The 25055-nt window shown below is 41.1% G+C and overlaps 2 protein-coding genes across 9 annotated transcripts in view; both read left to right on the forward strand.

Annotated features, from left to right (window-relative positions):
* Window positions 1-11128, forward strand: part of LOC116430103 (uncharacterized) — a 28903-nt gene extending 17775 nt beyond the window's left edge. For all 4 annotated transcript variants that reach the window (XM_076368873.1, XM_076368872.1, XM_076368874.1 and 1 more), the window contains 5 exons: window positions 2346-2468; window positions 2558-2879; window positions 3948-4129; window positions 8289-8426; window positions 9064-11128. In XM_076368873.1, the coding sequence (XP_076224988.1) occupies window positions 2346-2468; window positions 2558-2879; window positions 3948-4129; window positions 8289-8426; window positions 9064-9162 (864 nt within the window). In that variant the 3' untranslated portion in view covers window positions 9163-11128. The remainder of the gene's footprint in view (window positions 1-2345; window positions 2469-2557; window positions 2880-3947; window positions 4130-8288; window positions 8427-9063) is intronic.
* A 1186-nt stretch (window positions 11129-12314) lies between these two features.
* LOC116430086 (uncharacterized) lies at window positions 12315-24928 on the forward strand. 5 transcript variants are annotated; one of them, XM_076368843.1, is made up of 7 exons: window positions 12315-12347; window positions 12431-12515; window positions 13320-13847; window positions 15136-15293; window positions 22636-23223; window positions 23880-24167; window positions 24236-24925. In XM_076368843.1, exons 5-7 carry the CDS (start codon window positions 22636-22638, stop codon window positions 24320-24322), a joined length of 963 nt encoding a protein of 320 aa, XP_076224958.1. In that variant the 5' UTR covers window positions 12315-12347; window positions 12431-12515; window positions 13320-13847; window positions 15136-15293; the 3' UTR covers window positions 24323-24925. The 5 variants fall into 5 exon arrangements, with proteins under 5 accessions (XP_076224958.1, XP_076224959.1, XP_031839615.2 ...); XM_076368844.1 differs by lacking the exon at window positions 13320-13847 and having other exon boundaries at window positions 12316-12347; XM_031983755.2 differs by lacking the exons at window positions 12431-12515; window positions 13320-13847 and having other exon boundaries at window positions 12316-12347.
* Window positions 24929-25055: the final 127 nt, after the last annotated feature.

The following is a 25055-nucleotide window of genomic DNA, read 5'->3' on the forward strand; positions in this document are numbered from 1 at the left end:
TTCTGTCACTGCGAAGCTTTGCTACTCTAGCTTGGATCGCTGCGTCGTTTGCGGATGCAGTATTATGATGAAGCGATTGTTGTAGTCGACGAGTATGCTGGCGATATTGATGAACAATTTATGCTTGCTGATAATTCTAACGCATCTAGAAGCAGTAACAATAACAATCTTTGGTAAACAATCAAGGAATACGCTAGGAATATCTCTGTAAATTCTGAGATGCAACTTGGCTGTTTGAATGCTTGCTGGTTAGAATAAGATAAGCTTCTTATTCACGCAGACTAATTACTATAATGGAACTCAAACAATTCTGCATCGAGATTCCCTGCTTCAACTCACGGATCAGCTCTTCAGTTTCTTCGAGTATAGTTCTCTAAGAATCATCGGAAAATCGGATAAAGCGTCAACGACCGCGGCGAATGAATCAACGAAGTCTCCACGTTGTTGAGATAATTTCATCTTTATATATAGGAAAGCGTCGCAGATTAACACCATCGGTGTCGTTAAGAGCGCGACAGCCGGCGCGTTACCGAACGAAAAAGGAACAGATAAGATCACGGGTTACAGCGAGCGGTAATCGTTACGTATCGCGAAAACGGCGGCCGCCCAGGGAATCAAAATGTAACTCATAAACGGAACGTGTCGGGAATGGCGAAAGTGAAAGCGCCTATTCCAAAGTTTTATTATCTCGCCGGCTCCCGTGCGAAGACGGAGGAGGCGACACCGAGCGAAATCTCGCGCGTTGAAGGCCTACGCTCGCGATTTTTGGAGAGCAGAGATGTTCGATTCGCTTGTCCTTTTATTCTTGTGAGACAGAGGAACCTTGTTTATCTATTATTCCGAAACAATCACTATTGTGATCGTGTGCGCAAGCTCTAAGAGGCTGGACCTAAGAAATGGAAACTCCTCGCGCATTTTTCCAATAGTACTCAGTTTTCGAGAAATGAGTTTTAAATCTGTACCGTAATAAGTCAGGTGACGTGTTCAATTTTAGTGCTTATTATTATACCTATTAGATAACACTAAATATAATCCATTTCTTTGAAACCTATGACACCTTGCCAGTGGCAGAGACATCAAACTCAATAAGTTTGAACTTAGTAACAAAATAAGACGATAAATGATATTACCATAATAAATACAAGTGACCTAGAGATTATAATTCAAAGAAAAGCAAAGAAAACGGAGGAAAAACGGAATTTCAAACGTGAAGATTTAGCACTTTGTAGTCTTATACAAGTTTGAAGCTCATTTGTTTCAAAAACGGAGGACCATTGGCAAGAAAGCCATACGATCTTCTCATTTATAGATACGTACTATCACATATATAGGGTTTCATTCAGAAACAGATTTCCTGGCCCTCTCCCTGTAAGTTCCACTTCGAAATCGATCGATCCTCGAGAGGACATTATTCGCGAGCGTGGTTTGATCGGGTTTCGAAGATGACGAGGATCGACACGCGGGGAAAGACGATCCCGACGTCGAAAAAGAGAACCACGATCTCGAGGAACGAGCGGAGAGAGAAAGTGGTTGACTAACTCCACGGACGCAGACAGGCAGAGCCGGATACGCGCGCAACTAAAATTCTGCTGCGCGCACGTGGCCACTCGCGAGGGCCGTTTCTTAAAACGTCTCTTCCCGTGCGTTTTGCTCGTAAAATACGATATCATTTCTCCTTTGCTTTTCTTAAAATTCATTTCTCTTTCTCGCTTCTCTCTGTCGCTGAACATTCATTCTTTCTCTATCATTTTTAGCAGCAATATCTGTTCTTAGCTATTCTTTTCACTGGAAATTAATCTCTACCCCTAATTTTCTTCCTGGAAATGTTACTTCATCTCTCTAGTAATTAATCTCTTTCTTGCGATCCCATTTTCCCGAAATTCATTCCATCTTTTGCGCAAATTCCACGTCTCTTCTGGAAACCCGACTCCGTTCAATCTCCACGAACCGCTGAAATGCTTTCGCTTTCTAAAAACGCGATTTCTATTTGTTCGCTTAAAAATCTCCCAATATCTCCTCCAAAATCCATTCCGACACTCCCGGCGTCCGTCGCTCGTAATCCCCCACACCTCCGCATTACCGAACTGAAACCACCGTCGACACATAATACCCCGTGCATTAATACTCCGCATTTCCTGTTCCCCGAGATCCCACACACGCGCGTCGAACCTCGGATCGGCGAGGAAGTCCGAGCGTTTTGAAAGACCGCGGAAGTCGTTGCATCCCGCGGCTCAGCCTTTATCATCTCCTTTCTCCCCTTTCTCCGGTTACTCAATCAATGGGACAATCCCGGTAATCCCCGGAGCGAGTGTGTGTTTCACTGGAATTAATCCGACTGCCGTCAGGTGTACATCCTGGAGGCCGACAGCGAGCAGGCGGCCGACGAGGACAGGAGCGACAGGGACAAGCGGAAGATCGGCGTGGTGAAGCTCGGCATCTCGAACGGGATCATCAATTTCGTCTTCGGCGTAAGATCCAAACCCCAAAAATCGCGTTCTCCTCGATTCTAAGACGCAAACGCAAAGGTCGGCTGACTAACCGAGGGATTCCATTTTAGAAGCTAGACTCCTTCCTCGACTCGAAGACGAAAGCTCTGGCGGTGCTGGACGAGTCGAACAAAGCGAAGAACGCCGCGTTCGGCATCGACGCGCACCATTCGGCCACCAGCAAGTTCATCAGCGAGCTGGTCGCCTCGAAGATAAAGGCGACCAGCGCGAGCGTCGGCCCGGTGGTGAACAGCGCGACGACGTTCCTCGCGAGCGCCAAGAGCGGATTGGCCGGCGCGTTCGCCTCGAAGCTGGCGCCGCTCAGCTCCATCGCCACCGGCCTGTCGGCCGGGACCGCGGCCAAGTTCGACGGACACGGCGGCGCGAGCATAGGTAAATGATCGATTTAAGCGAATTCGGCGGACCGACGTTGTAGGATCTGAACGCGGAGGGGTGCCCAGTCTCTTTTCCTACGGTGGTGGATCTCTGCGGGGGTTTTGTTGAATCATGGATTGAACTCTGCTCGACGCACTGTATATATACACCTGTATCGCAAACTGTTCATTAAAGTTCATTTTCACGAGAACAGACGGAGTTCGTACTGTGCACTTGAGAAACTTCCGACGCTTTATCTACTGGATCGTTGACGGTCTTCTGGAAATTCACTGACGTTGGGATGTGTAAGGAGTTTCTTTTGTTTTAAGAGGGATTAATGATTTATGATGGTTTCTTGTAATTATTTGGCTCGTTCTCCTTGGAGCGATAGGAAGTCTGTTAGCTTCTGGTAGATAAAGTGTTACTCATTTAACACACTACTGGCTGGTTGTTTGGAATATGTCGGATAAATTGGTCAACGTATTTGTTTCACGATGCTAATTGTTTAATGATGCCAATTGTCGTAAACGTCTATCTCGGAAACTTGATACTTTAGCGACTTCACGCGTTGATCTATGAAAACGTCGCTGGCTGGTAGAGTGTTAATTATCTTGCTCACCTTTTACTCGTTCGTCTCTTTCCTCATCTCACGTGTCACATGAATTCCCAAGTAACTCTCCATCACATCCGACTAAATGACTATAACATCCAAATCGTGAATTCACTTTCTTCAAAGTACATTACCTCTTACTCCGAAATTCAAAACTGCACACTTAAAATGATCAATCATTCCCTCCAGAAACACGTAGAAGCAATATGAATCTCTATCCAAACATACATCAGGCAATCGAAATAAACATAAACATTCCACCAACTCTTCCAAGCATAGCAATAATTTCCATAAGAATCACAAAACGCGTCGATTCGAATTGCAATTACACTAGAAAGTCCCAGAATCTCCGAAAATCTAGTGAAATTCATTCCCTCGGACAGGTTTCGATACTCGGCGAAGGAATTAAATTCGCTTTGAATATGTCGAGATGTTTCCCTTTCAAGCGATAGTAACGGCACTTTCGTGAAATTCAGGAGTTTCAGATCACGGTAACGGCGGAGGCGCCTCAGCGGCGATCCTAGGGAACCTGCTCAGCTCGAGCCTCAGCAGCCTGTCGGCGTTGAGCCAAAGCGGGGGAGGAACCTCAGATTCCTCGGACAAGAACGAGGCCAGCGCCGGAATTAACCTTGGAGCGTTTGCGAATATAGGCGGAGGGGTAGGATCAAATTAACTCTTTCTCTTCTCACCTCTCGCGTTCCCCTGGATCTGTCCGATGCGTGGCTACTGCTTGAGACCTGATTCCGTGAATGTTGTTCCTCGTGGCGGGGATTAACCTCAGATAGATCGGAGAACGAACGGCTCGGAGCAATAGTGATCTAACCACTTTTTCCGAGTGCTCGCGGAAAAAAGCTTTTGCGAAATGTTCTCGGATTGAATATTAATATCGCGATATTACTAATGGCACTAATCAACAACGATAATCAGTGTTAATCGTGATTAATAGTGGTGATTAACTGTTACTCGGAATAAGAATTGATTATTGATATTAGTAGTGATATTAATACTTAATTCAAGCACATTGCACGGAGCCCTTCCTCGGGGATTCAGAAATATTACACTATTATCCTGAACCAATCTCCCTAACTAACCTTCTGCAGGGAATTTAGTAACCTAGAACTGCTTTCCATAGAAAAATGAATATCGAAATCTTAATTACTAAAACGAAACTCACGGTGATAAAATTATTTGAAACTTGAAATTACTTTTTTGCGCCTGTCGATCATAGATAAGCAATGTTGAAAGTCTGTTCGCATCGAAAAAAATAATTTATCGTCACTCGTACGGCGAATATTAACGTTCATCAGCGGTTTTTGCGTTGGCAAAGAAACGATTCCCGAGGGAAGTACTGGAAATAAATTCTGCGTATGCAGACAAGTCGCTCGGCCGCGAGACTCGGACTTTCTAACACGAAAAATATATTATTTCTGTTGCGCGGACGCCGGCGTACGGAGAGAAGTCTCTTTATCGTCGCTTGTCTTCGGCGCTGATATTAGAAAATCGTTTTTGCTCGGATACCTATTGATACGCCGCGAGGTAAAAACTTTAATTACCTAATGTAAAGGTAGAAAGTAACGGTTACGTATGCAGATAAACCGCTCGGTCTAGATGCTCGGCCTATCTTGGGTTAATCCTCGGTTCTCTTTTTGTATTGTTCAATGGTAACCAGCCGCGAGATCTCAGTTCTACCCTTCCGCTTTCTATCCCCATGGTGTCAGAAAGGTGTTCGACGCGCGAATCAATCCTAAATGGAAGACTCGGTGCGTAGCGAGGCGATATTTAGACGATTGTAGTTTCTCCTAACCGTTCGAGTGCCAGACATCACGATCGCCGCGTCTCCGGTTCACTGCCTAAAAGTGCCAGCCTGTCGGTTTGTAAAGTCAAATCGAGTTTACGTATTTCTCTTTCGATCGTTTATTTTTCATGCTCGTCACTCTCTGCTTGGCAATCGAAAAATAGAGCGGTCGTTTCGCGGCGTTGTGTGTGGAATTAGGAAACCGTGATTGGGTATTTGTAGAAAAGCTTGTAAGCGAAACGCGATTGTTCAAGAGAAAGTTAACGTCGTGCTGAACTTTGTGTTACAATGGTGTCTATCGATATTACCAATACTGCGAATTACTGCTGCTATTAATTATTTAGATAAGAAACTGTCATTTCAATCGTTTGCTATAGAGATAATAAGAAATAAATAAGTAGAATTAGAAGTTTGATACGAAATCAGATAGAAATAATAGGAAAAAGTGTTCAGTTCAGATTGTAGAGTTTCCTACGAAAAGTTCAGTTCAGTTTATAGAGTTTCCTATGAAATGTTCAGTTCAGCTTATAGAGTTTTCTAGAAAAAGTTCAGTTCAGCTTATAGAGTTTCCTACGAAAAGTTCAGTTCAGTTTTCTATCTGAAAGGAGATTGTACACCACAGAATAACAATAGAGGAAAGAATAGTTCAGTTTCGATACTGACAGTATCGCCTACAAGAATCCTTCGATTCACTTTCCAAACGACCGGCACTTTTCGACTGGATTTTCGCGAAGACTTTGCGAAGTGGCACTCAATCGGTTAACGGATTGTATGCGGCTCGGAGCGTCTTAGACTATCTCGTAGTGGCTTGCATGCAGTAACCGCATTCCGTAGGCGCAGAAGATAAGAGCGTGAAACAGGCATGGCCTCCTTTAACCCGACGCGCTCGCGTTGCTCAATGCATTTGTAATTAATGTGTTCTCGTCGCGCCCGCGGGTGCATCTAATTTACGGGACGAAAGTTGCTCGGCTCGGATCCCTCTATAATAATCGACGATACCGGTCGACTCCCTTCGAAATTAGAGGAATGCTTCATTGTACACGCTATTAATCAAGCGATATAACTTCCACGGGAGAATACTTGGACGAGGATCGCTGTTCGGATCCCCGTTCAAGCATCGGTTCACTCGTTCGTTCCAGAGCTGGGTAAAATTTGGAGGGAAGTTACTTTGAATATTGTTTGAAATGTCGCTGTATGGGTCTGAGGAACTAAAGTATTAAAAAACGTGGATTTTTTTAGTAATCTGTGATTGAGTAATTTTAAGCTAGAATGAGGTATGTCAATCACTTAAATGGTATCTTATAATATTGTGATTAATTGTTTATTTTTAATCCGGAGCAGTTTCTATAAGAAAACACTGAGAAGCTATAGTGCTTCATTAGAGTTTACCACGTTTCGAAATATGTCGAGTTACGTATGTTTAATAAGCGTCTGGTACTAAGATATAGTATACAAAATTACACAGTAGATCGAAGTAGTTCAATATTCAAAGCAACATTTTACCCAACACTGGTTCGTTGCAACGTAGAAGGCCGCCGATTAAAATGTGTGTTGTGTACGCAAACAGTACGAATACGATCCACCGCAGCCGGCGTATTATGCGCCTTAATGGGGCGCGACCGTTGGATCTTGGACTTTGGATCGTCCAAAAGGGCCATCGAGCAGCAACGCTTAACAGAAGATCCTAGACGCGAATAAGCAAACGAAAGCCAAGCAAAGCAAAGCAAAGCAAATCAAAGCAAATCAAAGCAAATCAAAGTAGAGCAAAGCACAGCACTGCAAAGCAAAGCACAGCACAGCAAACTTTTAGAAAGCCAAATTGCACAAGCGACCAGCAAACCGACCATGGAGCACAAGCAAACCGCAACGCGAGCTTTCTAGCAATGACAGAATTTCACGACATGGATTTTTCTTTCTAGCACCACCGATAAAATTCCGAGGAAGCTACCGCCGTTCCCTTTCAGTCCCGTGACAAGCCTGCCCCGACAATGATCTAATGTTTAGCGTGATAAACGTCTGTCTCGCCACTTCTGGGACAGACAGCCATCGACACCTCACCGTGAATCGATTCACCGATGCGCAAACTGTATATAGGATTAGGAAGTAGGATTCTACAGCTGTGTCAATGATGTAAATACAGTATCCGAACGTTCTTAAGTATTAACGATGACTATAAGGATGATTATGGATGATGATGATGATGATGATGATGATGTTGATGTTGGTGATAATGATGTTATGAAATAAACTCAAAATCATATTTTTTTAATGTACACTCGAATATTTTGATAGCGCAGATATCCTTCCTTCTATCCTGTTCCAATGTTCAACGGATCCTTCTTCGGGTAGAATTTGAACTCTGAATATTTTTCATTCGGTAGAATTTAGTACGAATATTTATATAACAGTTAATTCATCTAGTTCAAATCGTTCAACGCCGTTTGTTTGAAAGAAACGAGTTATTCGAATAAGAAAACGGAATAGTTTATCTAGGATAGTAATCTCTGATCAGTTTGAATCTAATTATACACTGTTGCATGACTCTAGAATATTCAAATTTCGTTTAGAACGGAAGAAATTCAGTATAGTCTCATCTTTAAAAGACCTCAAACACTGTCACAATAGCTGTGCACCCATTCCAATCACCTACATTAATTAACCTAACAGCGAGGTACTATAACCAACATCGCATCTCAAACCTCTTCGTTCAACGTACCGAACGAAGTCACAAAATAAATCATCAAACACTCCACTTGCTCCAACCGTTCGCAACCACCCAATAAAACAACAAACAAAATATTAAGACGCTATGCATTCGATCCAACGAGGTCATAGGTTCGCAAAGAATCAGCTCGAAGCGTAGAAAATACATCGTCACGAATAGTTTACGATCGGGAAACTGGTTTAGGATCGGTGTAAAAAATCGCGTCTCTCTCTGTCTGTCCTGAAGTGGCGGCGATAAGGCAGCGAGAAGGACATTGTGAAAGGGGATCTATCATTGGTTGTCTTTGTGTGTGTTCAGGAAAGGATCACGACCACCACGGAGAACATCCCGGAGTTCGACAGGACGAAAGTGTCGTTAGACGTGCCATCGGAGGCGTTCGGCAGCGGTTTCTCCGTGATCACGAACATCAGCAAGATCCTGAGCAGCGTGATACTCGTAAGTCGAGCGAATATCGTGTCACCTCGGCGCAGCTCTGTCGAATCGAAGTGAAACCGACCGTGCCACTTCGAGACCCGTTCGTCGGAGGCTTTGATCGGTCCTGGCCGGGATTTTAGAGCGCGATCGATGGTGGGACGAAACGTTTTCCTGTTCGAAAGTCGCGGATCGACGTCCAGGTTCCCTCGCGACACCTCGTTCCCGGGATTCTACGCGATTTTTCCCTCGTTATTTCTGTGCCTCCACTTTTTTTTTGTTTAATAACCGATCTGCTTATCGAAGGAAACGTGTTACCCTTCACTCGACGTAATTACAGAATTCCGGTGTGCCTACGTGCGTGTTACTGGTCGGACGACGACGTCATCGTGTCGTAAATTTGCGATTAAGTATTCGGAGGGAAGGGGAGGGTTTTGAATATTTGGATCATTAAATTATTTATCGGTTGAGACTTGGGTCTTGAGGAAGATGAAGATACTAGTAAAATTTGGAATTTTTGTTGCTTAGGATTCATTCAGCTGCACGTAGTTATGAATAGTTTAATGATTTTAATGAAGTTCAGTTTTACTATTAAATTAATTGATAAGATATTATAGAAGTTTAGTTTGTCAATGAAGACCGATTTTTTGACGATTTTCAGAACTCAGCCCGCCGAACACAGACAGTCCTAGAGGTATTCAAGCCGTTCTTCCGCGGAGCGTTCGCTATCAAGGGTCTTCCTTCTGACAATCATCATTAGAAGATTCTGTTCATCGATCTGTCACTGAAAAATAAGCTCAAAGAAACATTCAGGGATTCCTGCGTCGACGTTGATCTGGCTGAGATCAAGCGAGATCGAATCAAAAGGAATATTCCAAAGACACGTGAACATAGTCTGCGTTACAAAGTTAGGGTTATAGTTCAAACTGTAATTAACACGTTCGTTAACTAGTGGGAAGGATTTTGAGTGGAAGGATAGATTCAAGGTAGCGATATTTATTGAACAATTCAACGTAGAGGATGCTTTTTTTAACGTAGAGAATGCTATTTAAGAAACCTGTGTACTGTTGCTCTCATTAACACTGCAGCATTGTTACTAGACCTCGCATTTTCATGTGAAATTATTGATAAAACAACGTCAAAATATTCACAAGACTTCAATGTACAATACACCTTGATAGAAGACTTCGAAAAATTGTATTGCACAGTTAAATGGCGTCCTAGAATCCGAGACGCCTCAGCGCGCAACCTATTTGCATGCCGACACTCCGGAGATTTCAACGCGTGGCAAGCGAGTGCTCATGCTCTCCGGTGAGTTCAACGCGTGGCGCCGGCGCGCAGCAGCAACTTTTTCGCACGCGATTCTGTTGCGAACTTTAGATCTACAAATTAATGAGAGTAACTGTACGCACATGTGAACCGTTTATTTAGAAAGTGGCTAAGTCCATTAAGAAAGAGAACCGTGTAAAAATTACAAGATAATGCAGAAAAATAGCTGTTACAAGATAAAAAATTTCTATGCGTTTATGGAAAGTTTGAAACTTCGAAATTGCACAGCATGCACGCGCTATGATAAAATGTGTAAAATATCCAAAATGTAGTGTTTTCATAGTATTCGTTAGGGAAAATTATTTTCCGCCGTAACTCTACTTCTTTAATTGCGTTTATAGAAACTTGAAATTTCAACTTGATTTTTTTCAACGATTCAAACTAGTTTCACAACAAACATTCAGATATAAAACAATTTTCTACGTGTTCATATTCTACAAGGCAAACAAGCTAATAATTTCTCCGAGGTATTCAACGGTTACGATCTTTATCTAAATTACCGTGGCGTCTGTTTGCTAGACCGGCTGCTCGAAACACTTATTAATAATCTGAACTATCGCTTTGTTCCCTCCTCGCGACCGCCATAAAGTTACACGAGACCTAGAGAGAGAGAAAGATAGAATTATTAGTTCAGTGATCGTGAGCCGGCGACGAGGAAGTACCGCTAGGTAACACGATATTTCACTTAGCCAGCGGTACATCCGAAGGAAACGCCGGATTAGCGTTCCAGATACACGCAGAGAGAACGGATGAAGGTTTATTGTAATTTAGAATTTACGGATTTGCGGGTCACCATTTTATTGAAGCGAGAATCCCGCGGCAGGCTTTTACTGGCTCGTAAAAGCAAAACGGTGCAGTTTCGTCTTGACAATGAGCGATCGTGCTGGCAACGTGAATACTTTCTAAATAAATGGACTGAACGAGCCTATTTGTGGTCAGCAATAATTTCTTAACGCTGTAACTACCGAATAAGTCGAAACTATGTATTTATTACTTCTCGTTTCGCAATTATTGAGAAGATAGAAATGACTTTTCGAGGAGTTGTCGAGTAAATTGATTTATTCTTGTGCATTGTAATATACAAATCAATTGAAATGTTAACGGATATACTTTTATTCTTTCTTATGAGCAAATAGAAAACAGTTGATTCGATTATTTGGCAGTTCCAGCGTTAAGAGCGACTGGTAATTTGCGTTTCGCGCATCGATCGCGACACCCGAAATCGCGGGATTGCGCAATCCGACGATCGTTGCACGATCTATTAAGCAACGCTGCATTTGGGACGGTGTCTTTGACGCCTGACCGTTTTCACAGGTCCGTTCTGTTGCTCAATGTACCGTAATTGTCCGACTTGTCTCGCAATTATCATGCAACGCTGTGTACAGTAAAGTTTTCAGTGCTCCTGCGATTAACGTCGGTACGTTTTTCTTTTGCGGATGAATTCACAAAATGGAAACTTGGACTGTAGAATAAATAAATGCGATTTTTATGTTAGTCTCGTTGAATTCTTCCTTTACGCCTTTAACGTCTATATTACCGGCATCGTGCTTCCGGATTTCTGCGATTCTTTGTACGAAAGTTGTTGAGTTCCGAATTACACATAAATTCACCGATTATGTTTACATTCCAAATATTTGCTTAATTTCCTAGTTCCATTAGATTCACAGTGCTAAACATTCCATTGAAGATATTCCACGGAATGTCTCTGAATTACCGACTAATTTGCATACGTAACAGTTTCTGTATCGCGACGCTATAAATACCTCCGAAAGAAGTTGCTCTCAGTTTCCCAGACTTCCGTGTCCGGTGAAAGGGTTACTTACACATTGGCACGAAAAGAAAAGGAACGGAAAGAGAGAGAAACGCAATCAAGCATCAGCGTGAACTTCCTAACATTATTTGTACCACCTGCCGATGGAATGGCAGAATTACGCAATTATTCTTGCGTAAGGTCAATATAGACAAATCTAACGATCGAAGCTCCGTAACGAGTAATTAAAATATTCAGTTACTTTTACCTGAATTCCAGTTACCTAATTGTTCCCCGTAAAACCATAGAATTCGACGAAAACCTGCGATTGACACACGGGATCGAAAGTGCACGGAGAATCCAGTATTTTCAGCAACTCGCCGGAAACTGTTGTATAATTCATGAATGTAAGTTAATTGAGAAAAATTTCGTCCATTCAATACTCGTTTAATGAACTGTCAGCGTCGCTCAAGTTCGATCATTTTAAACTGAAAGGAACGTTTTTTTCGCGCAAACGTTTTAGAAAGTGCACGATTTGCAATCTCACCGTGTACACGGCTGAAAGGTCGTAGGTTCAAACGATTGCTACATTGGAAGGTATCGACGTTCGCGGAGAAAAACGCTCGAGAAAAAAGATCGACGCTATTATAGAATAGATCGGCGCATCGCTGTCCTTTGAGAAGTAGGCGTAAAAATCCGAGGAACTTTGTATCGCTCGACTGTCAATAGAAACGCAAATAAAGTGGATTATGCAACCGGAGGTCATCGGATGCTACGGAGGTCGCGACGCCTCTGGTACTAAAGAAATGCAGCGTTCGTCCTAGTTCTAGATACCTCGTGGCATCGATAAACGAGACTAGTCACAGGTAAGTAATTATGAATCGAGGTGCGCTCCACTTTCCTGGTTATCGCCGACCATCTATTTCATCTTTTTTGTTATGGTGCAAAGTGTATCTCGCCGCTTACGTATTGTACGGACCATCTTTGTTTCCTGAGTGAAGGTCGCGTTCGTCAGTCATTTGGATTACGTCTGGGCTAGTAATCAATATTGTAATATATTATTAACACTAAAGCTACCAGACACGTCAAAATTACCTATTTCTGATTTCTTCTGTTAGTCATTGAGTATACAAGTGTTTCTCAGAGAAATGACGAAACAAAATATAAGCCAATGAAAATTTCAATGAATACTCTTATATCTCAAGAAGAATAAAATAAAGTAAATTTTACTGCTAGGTAGTTCTAGTGTTACTATTAGTATTAATATTTTATTTCCTAAAAGCAAAGGCAGCCCGTAGAACACGTAAGTATCGACTGTTTTTCGTTTCCATGGATAAAATCGAAGGGATAGCACGGTTGCTGAAAAAACACTCGCATAAATTGTCTTGCTCGTTTCGCAATTTCCCGAGCCACGTGTAAGTAAGCGTTGCTTCATCTTTGTTTTAATTTACAGGCAAAAAGGCTGCTTAAAAATGGCGTTGGCTATTCGAACGGCGAGTTTCGCGCCGCCTGAGAATCTGTTTCACGTTGTGCAAACCTGATGATCGTTTTGAGACTAATCAGGCGCTGACTCCATTGGCTTTTCATTTAACTGTTTCAGTTCTTTAATTTGTTCCACAGTTTCTTTCAATACTACACTCGTTAGAATTATTTTATTATTAATGATGTATCCACCAACCCTTAAGGGAGACTCTGTAAAGAAATAAAATCAATCAGAAGCATAATTTTTACCTACACATCAAGTTCTTCAATTATCTGATTATCCTAGGATCTTCTTTTTCTGACAGATCTTTGAACACATATCTGAATGCTTAAAAATTCTTCGATCAATCTTCCAGTCATTCGAAGAACACTGATGAAGAATCTCACATCAAGGATCAAAAATATTGAACCAACCGAACAATCAGATTCTATTCGATGATTTCTCACGTAACTTGCTCGTCATCTCGGTTGGCCCATTTTCCACGAAAAACAATCGTCCGTCGTGTCCATTCGATCCACGTCACGTCAAGGGATTTTCCTGCCGGTGATGATTCATGGTCCGGATAGCCACCGAAGGGGGAGAGAAACAGGAATTTCGTAAATTTGTTTCGTGTCCGCGGTGCGTAAGGTCTTTCGTAAAAATACGAACGACCTTCGAGGCCGATTCGAGGCATCGGGAGGCGGAGAAACTCATCTCGTTAGTGTCGGTCCCACCGTCCGCCAAGATGCACTTGTTCTTACGGGTTTGTCCGGCACGCGTGTGTTGCTCGTTGCGTCGCAAAAGCTGATCCGCGATTTGAACTATAGAACGCTAGGGAACTTCTCGTCGTCCCGTCACCGGCTAGTGAGATTTCAACGTTGAACACTCGAGCGTATCGAAAATAGTGAGTATGCAAGTATAATGTTCGTATCTTAACTCATCGCGGCCGATAACTCTGGCATTGTTATTACAAAGTAATGCAAAATATTCTGCTTATCGCATTTTGGTATTGACAGTGAAATAATATGCTAACATATAGGTACAAATAATATAATAACTTACTAAAGTTAAAAGTATGTTAGAATATTGATCATTTAATTATTCTGAGGGTGAATTATTGCGAAGTAATGCAAACTATTCTGCTTATCGCATTTAGGTATTGATAGTGAAATAATCTACTAATTTACTAAAGTTGTATGTTAGAATATTAATCATTCGATTGTTTTAAATGCCAAGGAACGATTACTGACAAAAAGTGAAATATATATACCTTCGACACAAGTCGATAACAGCGATAAACAATCGTAAGAAAACAATGTAATTTCCATTTTGGTTGTTGAAATTCACAATTTTCCGCGATCGTGCATATTCACGAACGAGAATAAACTGAATTGAATGAAACGTGTCCGGTTCCGTTCACCTTTTTCTCGATAAACTCGATGTGGCTCAAGGATCGCTAACCGAGTTTCAGAAATTTTGATCGAGGCCGAAGGACCACTGGCCATCATTTCATAACCCATTACGACGCTGTTACATAAGTTCGACGCCGACCACGCTTTATTATACAATCCGCGACCGAAATTTCGTAGGATATTTGCATCGTGGATTCCAGGTTTTTTTTTTCTGTGGAAATAGTCATCGGATTTCGCAAGGCGATCCACGAGTAACGAACGAATCGGGTGACGTGTAAACGGTTTCTCGATCGCGTGAAAAACACATGGCACCGACGCCGCGCGAGTGACGCTGTAAATTGCATGCTGCGTGCTCCATGTTTTCACTGCAGCCCCGTGCAGCTATTCGCATGATATTCGCGTTCAGTTCGTGTTTCGTCTCCCGAAGTCTGCGTGTCAAAGTAAAAATCATGTCTCGTATTGTAGGATAGATATACTAACGAATAATTCATTATTTTCCGGTGAATTTAAAAATCTAACGAAAATCATTCGCCTTTGTTCACTTGTATTCTGCTGAAAATAGTATTTTAGAATATAAATTTATGGATATATATGTATCTTAAAATATTGTAGATGTTTGATAATAGATATTGCTTAATTTCTTCAATTTATTCGCGAAAATAGTGAATTAATCGGTGACAGTCGTTCGAGTTTTATAGTATTACATTATCGAGTGACTTCTTAAGCAGAAAATTACTCAGAGATTGTCTAATGACTGGACGATTTGGAAATCTGTTGCAGGACGTCGATAATTTCGCAGAAATTGCCCAGCTATTCCTGGTAGCTCCGCAAACGAGGCTCGATTCCCTGCGACAGGATAATACGAAGGAATTACATAAGGTTTCGCGACAGAAGATAACGAGGACTACGCAACCAGTGTTTGCGGAGAGCAAACGAAAGTGAGTGGATACAGAAACGGTTCGTTGTTATCAGCCGCGGAGAAGGGTATCGTTTATATTCGCTTTTCAGCATAATATTCGCTTGAATCGGCGACGAAGGCAGTGACGAACCCACGCTATTTCCTCGAAAGAAACAGAATTTGTGGACGTCATTTCGTTCAGGTCGATACACTCGAAAAGTCCAGCTGAAGCGTTGAACTTTTCTTTTTGGAATTCTTGGAGGAAGTAGTGGCAAATTTTATTTTTAGAATTCTTAGATGAAATTACGACAAATGCTCTTTTTGGAATGCTTAGATGAAATTGTGGCAAATTTTATTTTTGGGATTATTAGATGAAATTATGACAAATATTCCTTTTGGAATTCTTAGATGAAAAATGGCAAACTTTATTTTTGGAATTCCTTGATGATATTATGACAAATGTTCCTTTTGGAATTTTTAGATGAAATTATGACAAAGTTTATTTTTGGAATTCTTAGATGAAGTAGTGATGAAATTTCTTTTCGGAACTCATAGAAAATATAAAAATTTTCTTTTCAGAATTTTTAGGACTTAATCTAATAAGATTTTTTCTTTTGAACTAGAAATTAACAACACTAGATTCTTCTGTAATTTTTCGAAAAAATTAGACACCTAATTTCCTTCTTGATCTATTAGGACGACTCGTGATAATCATACATTTTTAATATATAAATTCCATGCTCACGAATCAATCCATTAAACCTTGATTCAGAGCATGATTCAGAGTACAATAATTCAGAGCCTAGTTATCGTTTGGATTCCTCGAATAAGATTTACATAAGGAGAACCAATAAATCGAGAAACACTGACATTCTGCCAGTTAATTGGGTTTGTTCTTATGCTACATTTATCACGCGATGCATAGCGTGCGGCGGAATTGCGAATGTGCTCTTGGCAGGATCAACTGAAGCGTCCTTGACGGTTGATCGCATTTCACCTTTCTCCCGTCACGTATCGACGATTTATCGATCATATTTGTGCAACTCGTATTGTATCGCGTGTTCAAACATTTCGTACAAGTACTTATTCTGTCAGTGAATAAAGTGTTATCGTTTGATATCACTATTAACAACCGATCGTAAACTCACGTATGATCAACGATCATCTGGAACACATAAAACGATTAAAACTTCGTGAAAAAGAATTGATTACTCTATTCCATAGCAATTAATATCGTCCCACTTAATCGAACATTGAAAGCAATTAACATAAGAATTCGAGAATTATGAAAAACAGCAAAAAACAGCGAAGTTCTCTTAACAATTGAGATCGTATCGTTCGAACGTAAATCACAGGAATGTAATCAACCGTACATTGGAATTCAATGATTCCAGTTCCTGATTAATTCAGGAATCCGACGGACGTGTCATTCTAATTCCTGTCCCACGCGATGAGAATCACTGACCCGCAACAGGTGGACGTCCGCGTTGCGTAACATCGACACTTAAAACGTCCGCGCGGTCGTAAACGGTTTTGAACGGATGTCATAGAATATAGAGTGAATCACACGTTCATAAATGTCCGCGTCTTTTTTATCGACCTGCGCGCGCTCGGAGCTTTGAGAAAACATCCATCGTGGATTCCTGAAAGAGCAATTAGAGAGATCGTATCGCTTGTGTGGCGACAACCATGTCAAATATTTACTTTCCACGCAATAGAGAAATTTTTCTTCGTCGCGCGACGAGGGGAAATGGGAATTTTTATGGTTCTAACGTTGCTTGCACTTTACTTCGAAGAATTCAATAGTATTCACGTTTCCTAAATTCCTTATTGATTAGGCTCTAGGATCTTCTTGAACCTTGGAATTCTGTTTTCCCTGAATTCTTCTTTCATCTCTGAACAACTTGTATTTTATTACTGTAATATTAGGGTCCAGGATCTTCAACCCAAATCGAGATTAATCTTTGCTCCATAGTTAGAATTCTGTTCTCCCTCCATTCTTCTTTAATCCCTGAACAACTTGTATTTTATTACAATAATACTATTCACCGTTTAATTATGGTAACATACAAACTTAACCCTTTGCACTCGATAGGCGCCATTCAGTCGCCATTTGATTTGACCCATGGAAATGATAAAATTTAGAATTCAATATTAAACTTTTCTACAATGCATCAACACATGGAACATCGAAATAAAATAGTTCTGTTGCTTAATTTATGCAAGGTATTTCTTTGTGTTAGTTGTAAAACGTATCATTGATATTTCATCAAAAATAATGAATATTCGTTGAGAAAAATATTCTCGAGTGCAAAGGGTTAATATCGTGTGCCTCAACGAGTAAAGACGATTTCAACCATATAGTAGTATACTATATATCTTCACAGTCCCACAAGTGCAGAAACAAAAGAAATACATTCAAAATCTAACATTTCTCTCTAATGTTCACCATTCACGAAAAAAACGATCGATCGCGAACAGCCTGTACAGTGATATAAGTCGATCCCACTGAAGATCACAGTCCGTAAAATTCAATTTTCAGAAAATTAACCGGTACGTAACGCGTTCAGGCTGATTTTCCGGCAATCATAGTTAATTTCCAACCGAGGAAGTGCACCGAGGGTGTAATCGGAGTGAAATAACGCGAAGCGGCGCGCGCGGGCGGTCGGTTTACGTTCGAGGAAGCACGTGGCCGCGCGACGCGGCCAGGAGTGAAAGTGAAAGATGGCCGGCGGTCCACGTGGTTTCGCTTTTCACGGGAACGCGGCTAAGTACCGACTCCGCTCAACTCCGGGCAACACGTTTGCCCGGCCCGTCTGCCGATCGTTAAACTTTCCGTGAACGTGCTTTCGTAATTGCAACCGAAATATCGACGCCGAGCGCAGTTTCGTTGAGCGTTCCGCGGCGGGCGTGTTGAAAACGACCGGGATAATTAGTGCTCACTTTTTGTAACGGACCGCATCGATGTCAGACACTGTTCATTCGAGGTTAACATTCGTAGGGAATTGGGTCGTGTTTCTTTAACCGGTTCACTGTGGAATTTAGTTGGAAAAACCGTTCTGCGCGCGATAAAATCGAAAAATGGAGCGTGTTCTCGTCGAACGCGGGACGAATGCACGTAGGGTATATTTTAACCCTCTGTAGTCTCATGTAACTTTAAAGTCACATATCAGTATATTGGCATCTCGTTGATTTGTTTCATTTTTCACTGGAAGCGGTGAATAAAGTGAAGTAATCAGTTAACTTCAACTTTTATACGCTCAGGCATGAAAGTTTAACGTCATTGTCACTTGAAAGTTACAGAATCTATTCGTTTGATGAAATTATTGAAACTAATGAATACATTGTTAATTCGTATTCATACGTGGATATCTATTAATTTTGTACTGCATAGATTTTGTTATAATAATGAACAAAAATTCGGCCCATAAAGGGTTAGTGAAAGATCAAAGCGAAACAAAGAATTGCATGTTTATGTGAAAAAATGAAGAATTCATGAAAGTCAAACACAGTTAACTGGTTAAAGACTTTTCTGTGAATAATTGGTGACTTATCGGAGGATGTGAAACTTGTTGAGTAGTTAATCAATTCTTGTTCTTTTTAGAGTCAACGGTGAGAACTATAGTGCTCGTGTTGTAAGATATCAGTGATTATCAAGAAATGAGTCTCCTTTCTAGAAGGAACTATTAAGTCTGATTAGTAGTTCGACGTTTCCTAGTACGGAATGACTAATATTATCGAATTGTGATCCTCGTGCGGCAAGAAACCAGCTTTTCATCCGGAAGAAACCAGTTCTTTCGAAACTGAGGTACCCTGATCGAGACTAAGGGGAAACCATAGAATCGACATGGTGCAGCAAAGTAAGCTTGATGCTTCGACAATCCTGCATGATCATCCAGTAAATACTTAACCCCTTGCCGTACAATGAGTGAGACTCGTGATGAAGATTTCTAGACTAATTTGAACAATCAATGTTGTTAATAATAATAATCAAATAAATCAATGTATTATCTTCAAATGAAACTTCCGCTTGAAGTAGAAAATTTGGCTACTTTTCTAAATTGCCGATAGTAAAATGTTACACGAGTTTAGTAGAAAATAAGTAGTCCGTCAATTAATACACGCGTTTCTGTAGAAAATATCACTCGTTGCCAATAACACTAGATGAATCCACGTCATTCTTTAAAATCCTTTTAAATTATTGCAAAAATAACAAATATCCCTTAAGGAATTACCGAAGAAATTGCTTCAGTATCGCAGAAATGTGTCCTAAATCAATTAAGATCCTAATAATCACGTTTATGAAGTTTCTACGAACAGTTTAGAAATAGATCAACTTAATCTCTCGACGGTTTCAGCGTTAATCGTTATCGCGACAAATTATCCAGCCAGTAATTCGAGTCCGAGCGGAACAAAACTCCGTTTATCAGGTTTCCATGTTGCCTCCGGTGTCTAGACTGAATTCAGACACGGCAATTTCAGAATTACCCGCTGGCGATCCGCGTTCATTGCACCGTGGAGCTTCGAAAGTCGCGCGCGTGTATCGGCTCGGTCCGCTCGCGTAATTCTGTACCGGAGACGTCGTTTCATAAGATCCAGAAGCAATTACCGTGTGTATCGGTTTTCGAGGCGGCGGGCGGCGGCTCTGATTTCACTTCACTTGGCCGTGTTACGCGATGACCGCGAGTTTCGTAACGAGTTTCAGGGGTTCCTAATCGTTCGATACGGGAAAACCGTTCGAATGAAAAGGAGCGCGGGAGCGCGTCGGAGATTCCTCGCGCGCTGGAGGAGCGGGTAACCTCGAGCTGTCGTTAATCAGAGTGTGACGTTCACTTGATTGCACCGCGAGAGAAAGATCTCTGGTAAATCAACTTAACACTGGTTCTACCGGGCGTTTAACACGATTGATATGTAATCTGTAAAAATTGTAACAATAGATTAGTTTCAGTTTCTTTGGATGTTCATAGTACTCGAGTGAAACTGTTTATTTCCGAAATCATTTCAAATGTTTAGTGCTTTCAATTAGAATTAGATTTCATGGAAAACGACTCAAAGTATTCGACAGTGATTAACACTGGAACTACCGAGCGTTTAACACGATTGATATGTAATCTATAAAAATTGTAACAATAGATTATTCTCAGTTTCTTTGAATGTTCATCATAGTACTGAAGTGAAGCTGTTTATTTATAAAATCATTTTAAATATTCAATGCTTTTAAGGTATTAATAACTGCGAAACAAACAAATCGAAACCAGTCATTTTGACTGTAGGTAGTTCTAGTGTTAACATTAACAAAACGCGTCAGAATGTCCCATTCCTGATCCCTTTTTGAAATTATTGAGAAGATAACGGATGGTTCTCTGAGGAATCATTGAAGAAATTGATTTAGCAACACGCAAACTGAATTACAAATCAATTGAAGTCTTGCACTCCTGGAGTTTCTATAGAGGAATTTCGAAAAGTCAATTTAAACTGATCGGTTTTAGTGTCATTTTATTTTCAGAAGCAATTAATTTGAAAATATACCCTAATCTTTGGAAGAATACACGATTAATGATTTACTCGAAAACTAAACGTCTGTTTAACTACCACTCCGCAATTCTCACGCAACAAGGGACCATTGCATCACGCCCGAAAATCAACGTCCGATCGATGGTGTCGACACTCCCGAAACAATATTATTAACAGATTCAACGCACGCGTCGTCTCGAGGCCGCGTTCACGTGGAAATAGAGCACGAAGCGAACCGTTCAGCCGATGTCACTCGAAACGCCGAATTTTACTCGTGATGGTCAGTCGCGCTCGATCTAGCTCGGAGTTTAGTTCCTCTAACCGAACGATTACCATTATTTATTAGAACAGTAACCATCAATTCCTATGTTGTCCGACTAATCAGTTCTCCAATTCTTTCCCTTCCTTTCCTCTGTTCCCCCTAATAAAAATTCATCATATTTCCCACCTTTCTCTTATAACCAGTTATTTAACCTTCGCCCTCGAGAGGTGACTCAGTCGCCATAACCTAAATTAAAATTTCATATAACAAAACTAGTGTTCTATATAACATCAAGTTCTCATACCTTTTTTAATTTAATATTTAATAATACCATTCTTAGTTTACGTATACTTTTTCAATTATTCAAAGAGTCTAGTCCACGTCTTACCGGAAAGTGTCGAGCGTTTCCAGTGAAAAGCTTCCCAGTGCGAGGAGTTCACGGAAGGAACAACGATACGCGAAGTACCGGTTAACGTTCCGTCCGGTAAACAAGCGGTTTAACCGTAGATCGGAAGGATCGATATTTTCAAGTGTGTTCGAAAGTACAGGGAGTGAAAGCGCGACCGGGTTGCACGGGCAAACGGTGTTTCTGAAATTCTGCGCCGGCGAAGGTGGCTCGTCGCGGCGTCAACGATGCACGCGTGATCCACGGACCATAATTCCGTGGGCGCGACGAGGCGCGTCGAGTTTTCCGCGTTCCCGGGGATGCAAAACGGCGGTTGGCCAATCGATTAGTACCATTTAGATCGAATGAGGCCGCGCGAGGCATACGAATCGCCTCGTCAACCGCGTTTTTGCCATTTTACTGGCGACCGATCGCGCGAGGCATACGCGATGCTCCGATGACGCGGCCGCGATGCAACTGGTGCTCGTTTCCTTATCGAGCGCGCCGTGCATGGATCCCTGATAGTTCTTCCAAGCCGTTCGAACCGATTCTGCATGAAATCGCTGGCTGATCGAGCTGAGCTCCGTTGACGAAGCAAGTATCAATATTATCGTTTAGTCGAATTGGAATTAATTTTTGTGCCATGGACGTTTTAGAGTGTAATGTTGATTGGAATGTATGGAATGTGTGGAATGAGAAGTATATGGAATGTCTAGGGTGTGCTTTCAGGGTATTTGTTAGTGGCAATTGTTCTATAATGTGATTCTCGGTGTCAATTATGCTACTCGATATTTGAATTTACGCGAAGGTCTATTTATTACTCTTTACTTTATAAATTCAATTAGTCTATTTATTGCTCTTTATTTTATAAATTCAATTAGTCTATTTATTACTCTTTATCTTATAAATTCAATTAGTCTATTTATTACTCTTTACTTTATAAATTCAGTTAGCCTATTTATTACTCTTTATTTTATGAATTCGGTTTTAATTTTCCAGCGATTTTGCTTATGGAAATAAAACTGAATCTCTCTACTTTTTGATTCTTTAAGAATTCTTTGATAGAGATGACGTCCAGTTATGTTTAATAATATCAGTTAATGTTAAATAGACTGAGAGTATCGAAACATTTTTATAAAACATTCTAATATATATTTAACTTTCGAATGATTCGGGTAGCTTTTAAGTTCTAACAAACCGATCGTTCCACTTTCTTTCTAGATGAAGACGCCATCGGTCGGTTCGCTGTCAGCCATTTTATTCCTCTCATTCTTCGTTAGCCCGCTTCAAAGCGACCCTCAACAGATTTACTGGTCGAATTACCCAGTGCATCGTCCTCTGGATCCACAGTCGCAATCAACAGAAGAATTTTTGGATCAACTCGGTGCTGCAAGTGTTCAGGGTCCGTACGTTCCTCGATACGTTCCTGAAACTCCTCCCCTATATGAGCCACAAGATTTTGGAAGGGATAATCTGAACCACCCTATCAGAGTACCCGACACAAAGTATCAGCAAAGAGGAGGATACTATGATTACCAAACGTCTGCGTCGAGAGACGAGGAGAAACAGAATACAAAAGGGGATGAAGATGACGTCAGACTGTCGCAAAGTTCAGAAATCGTCTCGAAGGAAAAGGAGATCTTGAAGAACATGCATATTCTTGATAAGCTGCTATCAGAGGACTCCAGTGACATCGACGACAATGTGTTAGGCGAGAAGATTATGTCCGAGGAGACGAAGAGGGTCGCTAGGGCGATACGACAGCAGAGGCCAGGGTTCTTCTGGACCCTCGCTAGAGTGACCTTCGAGGTGAGTAAATTTAACCAGTTAAGTGTGGAATTTAGTGTGAAAAATCTCTCACTGTCGCGATAAAATCAAGTAATGAAGTGTATACTCATTAACACGTTGAACGCACGATTTCGTAGAGCAGAATACACAAAATGGGAGAAATATAATATTAAGTCACTCGATTGAATTGCATTGTTATTACTGCAGGTTCATCTAGCTGAATGTCACATTAGTTAGCATTATTTATAGTATAGAAATGTCTTCGAATAATCGTGGTTTAATTGAGTAAACTATAGTAATTCGATTTGGTTGGGGGTCACGTGTTAAATGAAGGCCAAATGCACTTAAAATATATTATAACGAAGAACTAGAGCGAAACGAAGAAGAATTAAGTTTGTCTAAAAAAATAAATAATCCATTGAAAAAGTTAGCGGAATTAAGAGTTTTATGGTGACGTTTATACTCGTCATACACAGTTAACTGGTTAAGATGGGAATTTTGAAAGTCTCAATGTGGATAGATAAAGGAAGTATAAAAGGAAATATAGAAATCGTATTGGCCATCACTAAAAAATCCCCATAAGGAACGAAATTATTTATGGAATGCCCTAAAAATTGATTTACTTGTTCCTGCTGTTAATTCATTCGCTAAGAGATCCACAAACGCTCTCGTTCCAGACGTTCAACGACACAAGATCAGCCCTCCAGCAGATCAGCGAGATCATCAACAACAGCATATCGCCGGATTCCGCCACGCAGAGTTCCATGCCCAGTGGTTCTCTAACAGCAGTTAGCACTCCGCGGAACGCAACCTCCGCAAACGGAACGGAATCCGCGACGACGCCGTCCACGACGACCACGCAAGCTCCTTTCGTCCTAACCAGGAACAGTCTGCAAAGTCTGATCAGACGAAACGTGCTAGGCCTCGTGAAACTCTTCAACCTCGAATGGAGCGACGCTCTGAACGTAAGGGATCTAGCTACGATCATGTTCCTCGTTGGTGTCCACTCGACCGTCGTTTATTCCTCTTCCAGCAATCGGAAGTATCGGTGAAAGAGTTCCAGAAGAATCTCAACACGCAAGTGGGCACCTTCCTCCAGGACAATCCGAACGCGTACTGAGGATCCTGAGGGTCCAAATTTCGACAGTGGCGCGTTACCAAAGACTGAATCCCTTGGATCGATCGTTATTTATACAATCGTTGAAATGTACCGTTTTTACGATCCGAATTAAAGTTACGGTGAAGTTAGAAAGCGAGTTTAGAGCTTGCCAGGGCTGTCTTACTCGGTAGATGCATGAAGTATTGTGTCTAAGTCCTTTAAAATTAAATTTAGAGTGTATTAGAGGTTCTAGAGTCTAAAGAGACGTCTGTAGGACCTAGCAGAATTAGAGGAAGAATGAAACATGATTGAACAAATGACTAGAGGCTATAGAAAATTCTAACTCCCACGGATCGCCTCTAGAATCCATGTAAATAGGTCGACACGCGTAAACAGTATTCAACGAAGAATGAAGCAGGTTAGCGACACATATAGTGGGTATAGAGAATGATCTACGAGCAGAACACCTATACGAGGTGTCATCGAGGTGACTGGGAGAGTTGCAAAAGCTTCGTAATATCTTCATAATGTAGAGAAAAATATGACTATATGTTTAGCTCTGCTGATATTATAATATCAATATTAACTATTGATCAATAATTAATTATTGATTGATACTATAATATCAGTATTAACTATTGATCAATAATTAATTATTGATTGATATTATTATATCAATAATAACTATTGATCAATAATTAATTATTGATTGATATCATAATATCAGTATTAACTATTGATCAGTAATTAATTA

This window comes from Nomia melanderi, chromosome 6 (genome assembly GCF_051020985.1).
Source record: "Nomia melanderi isolate GNS246 chromosome 6, iyNomMela1, whole genome shotgun sequence".
Lineage (NCBI taxonomy): Eukaryota > Metazoa > Arthropoda > Insecta > Hymenoptera > Halictidae > Nomia > Nomia melanderi.

Coding starts and splice junctions, on each gene's coding strand:
- LOC116430086 (XM_076368843.1), top strand. CDS start 22,636: ATGAAGACGCCATCGGTCGGTTCGCTGTCAGCCATTTTATTCCTCTCA. Junction 23,224..23,879: donor TCGCTAGAGTGACCTTCGAG/GTGAGTAAATTT, acceptor CTCTCGTTCCAG/ACGTTCAACGACACAAGATC. Junction 24,168..24,235: donor AATGGAGCGACGCTCTGAAC/GTAAGGGATCTA, acceptor TTCCTCTTCCAG/CAATCGGAAGTATCGGTGAA.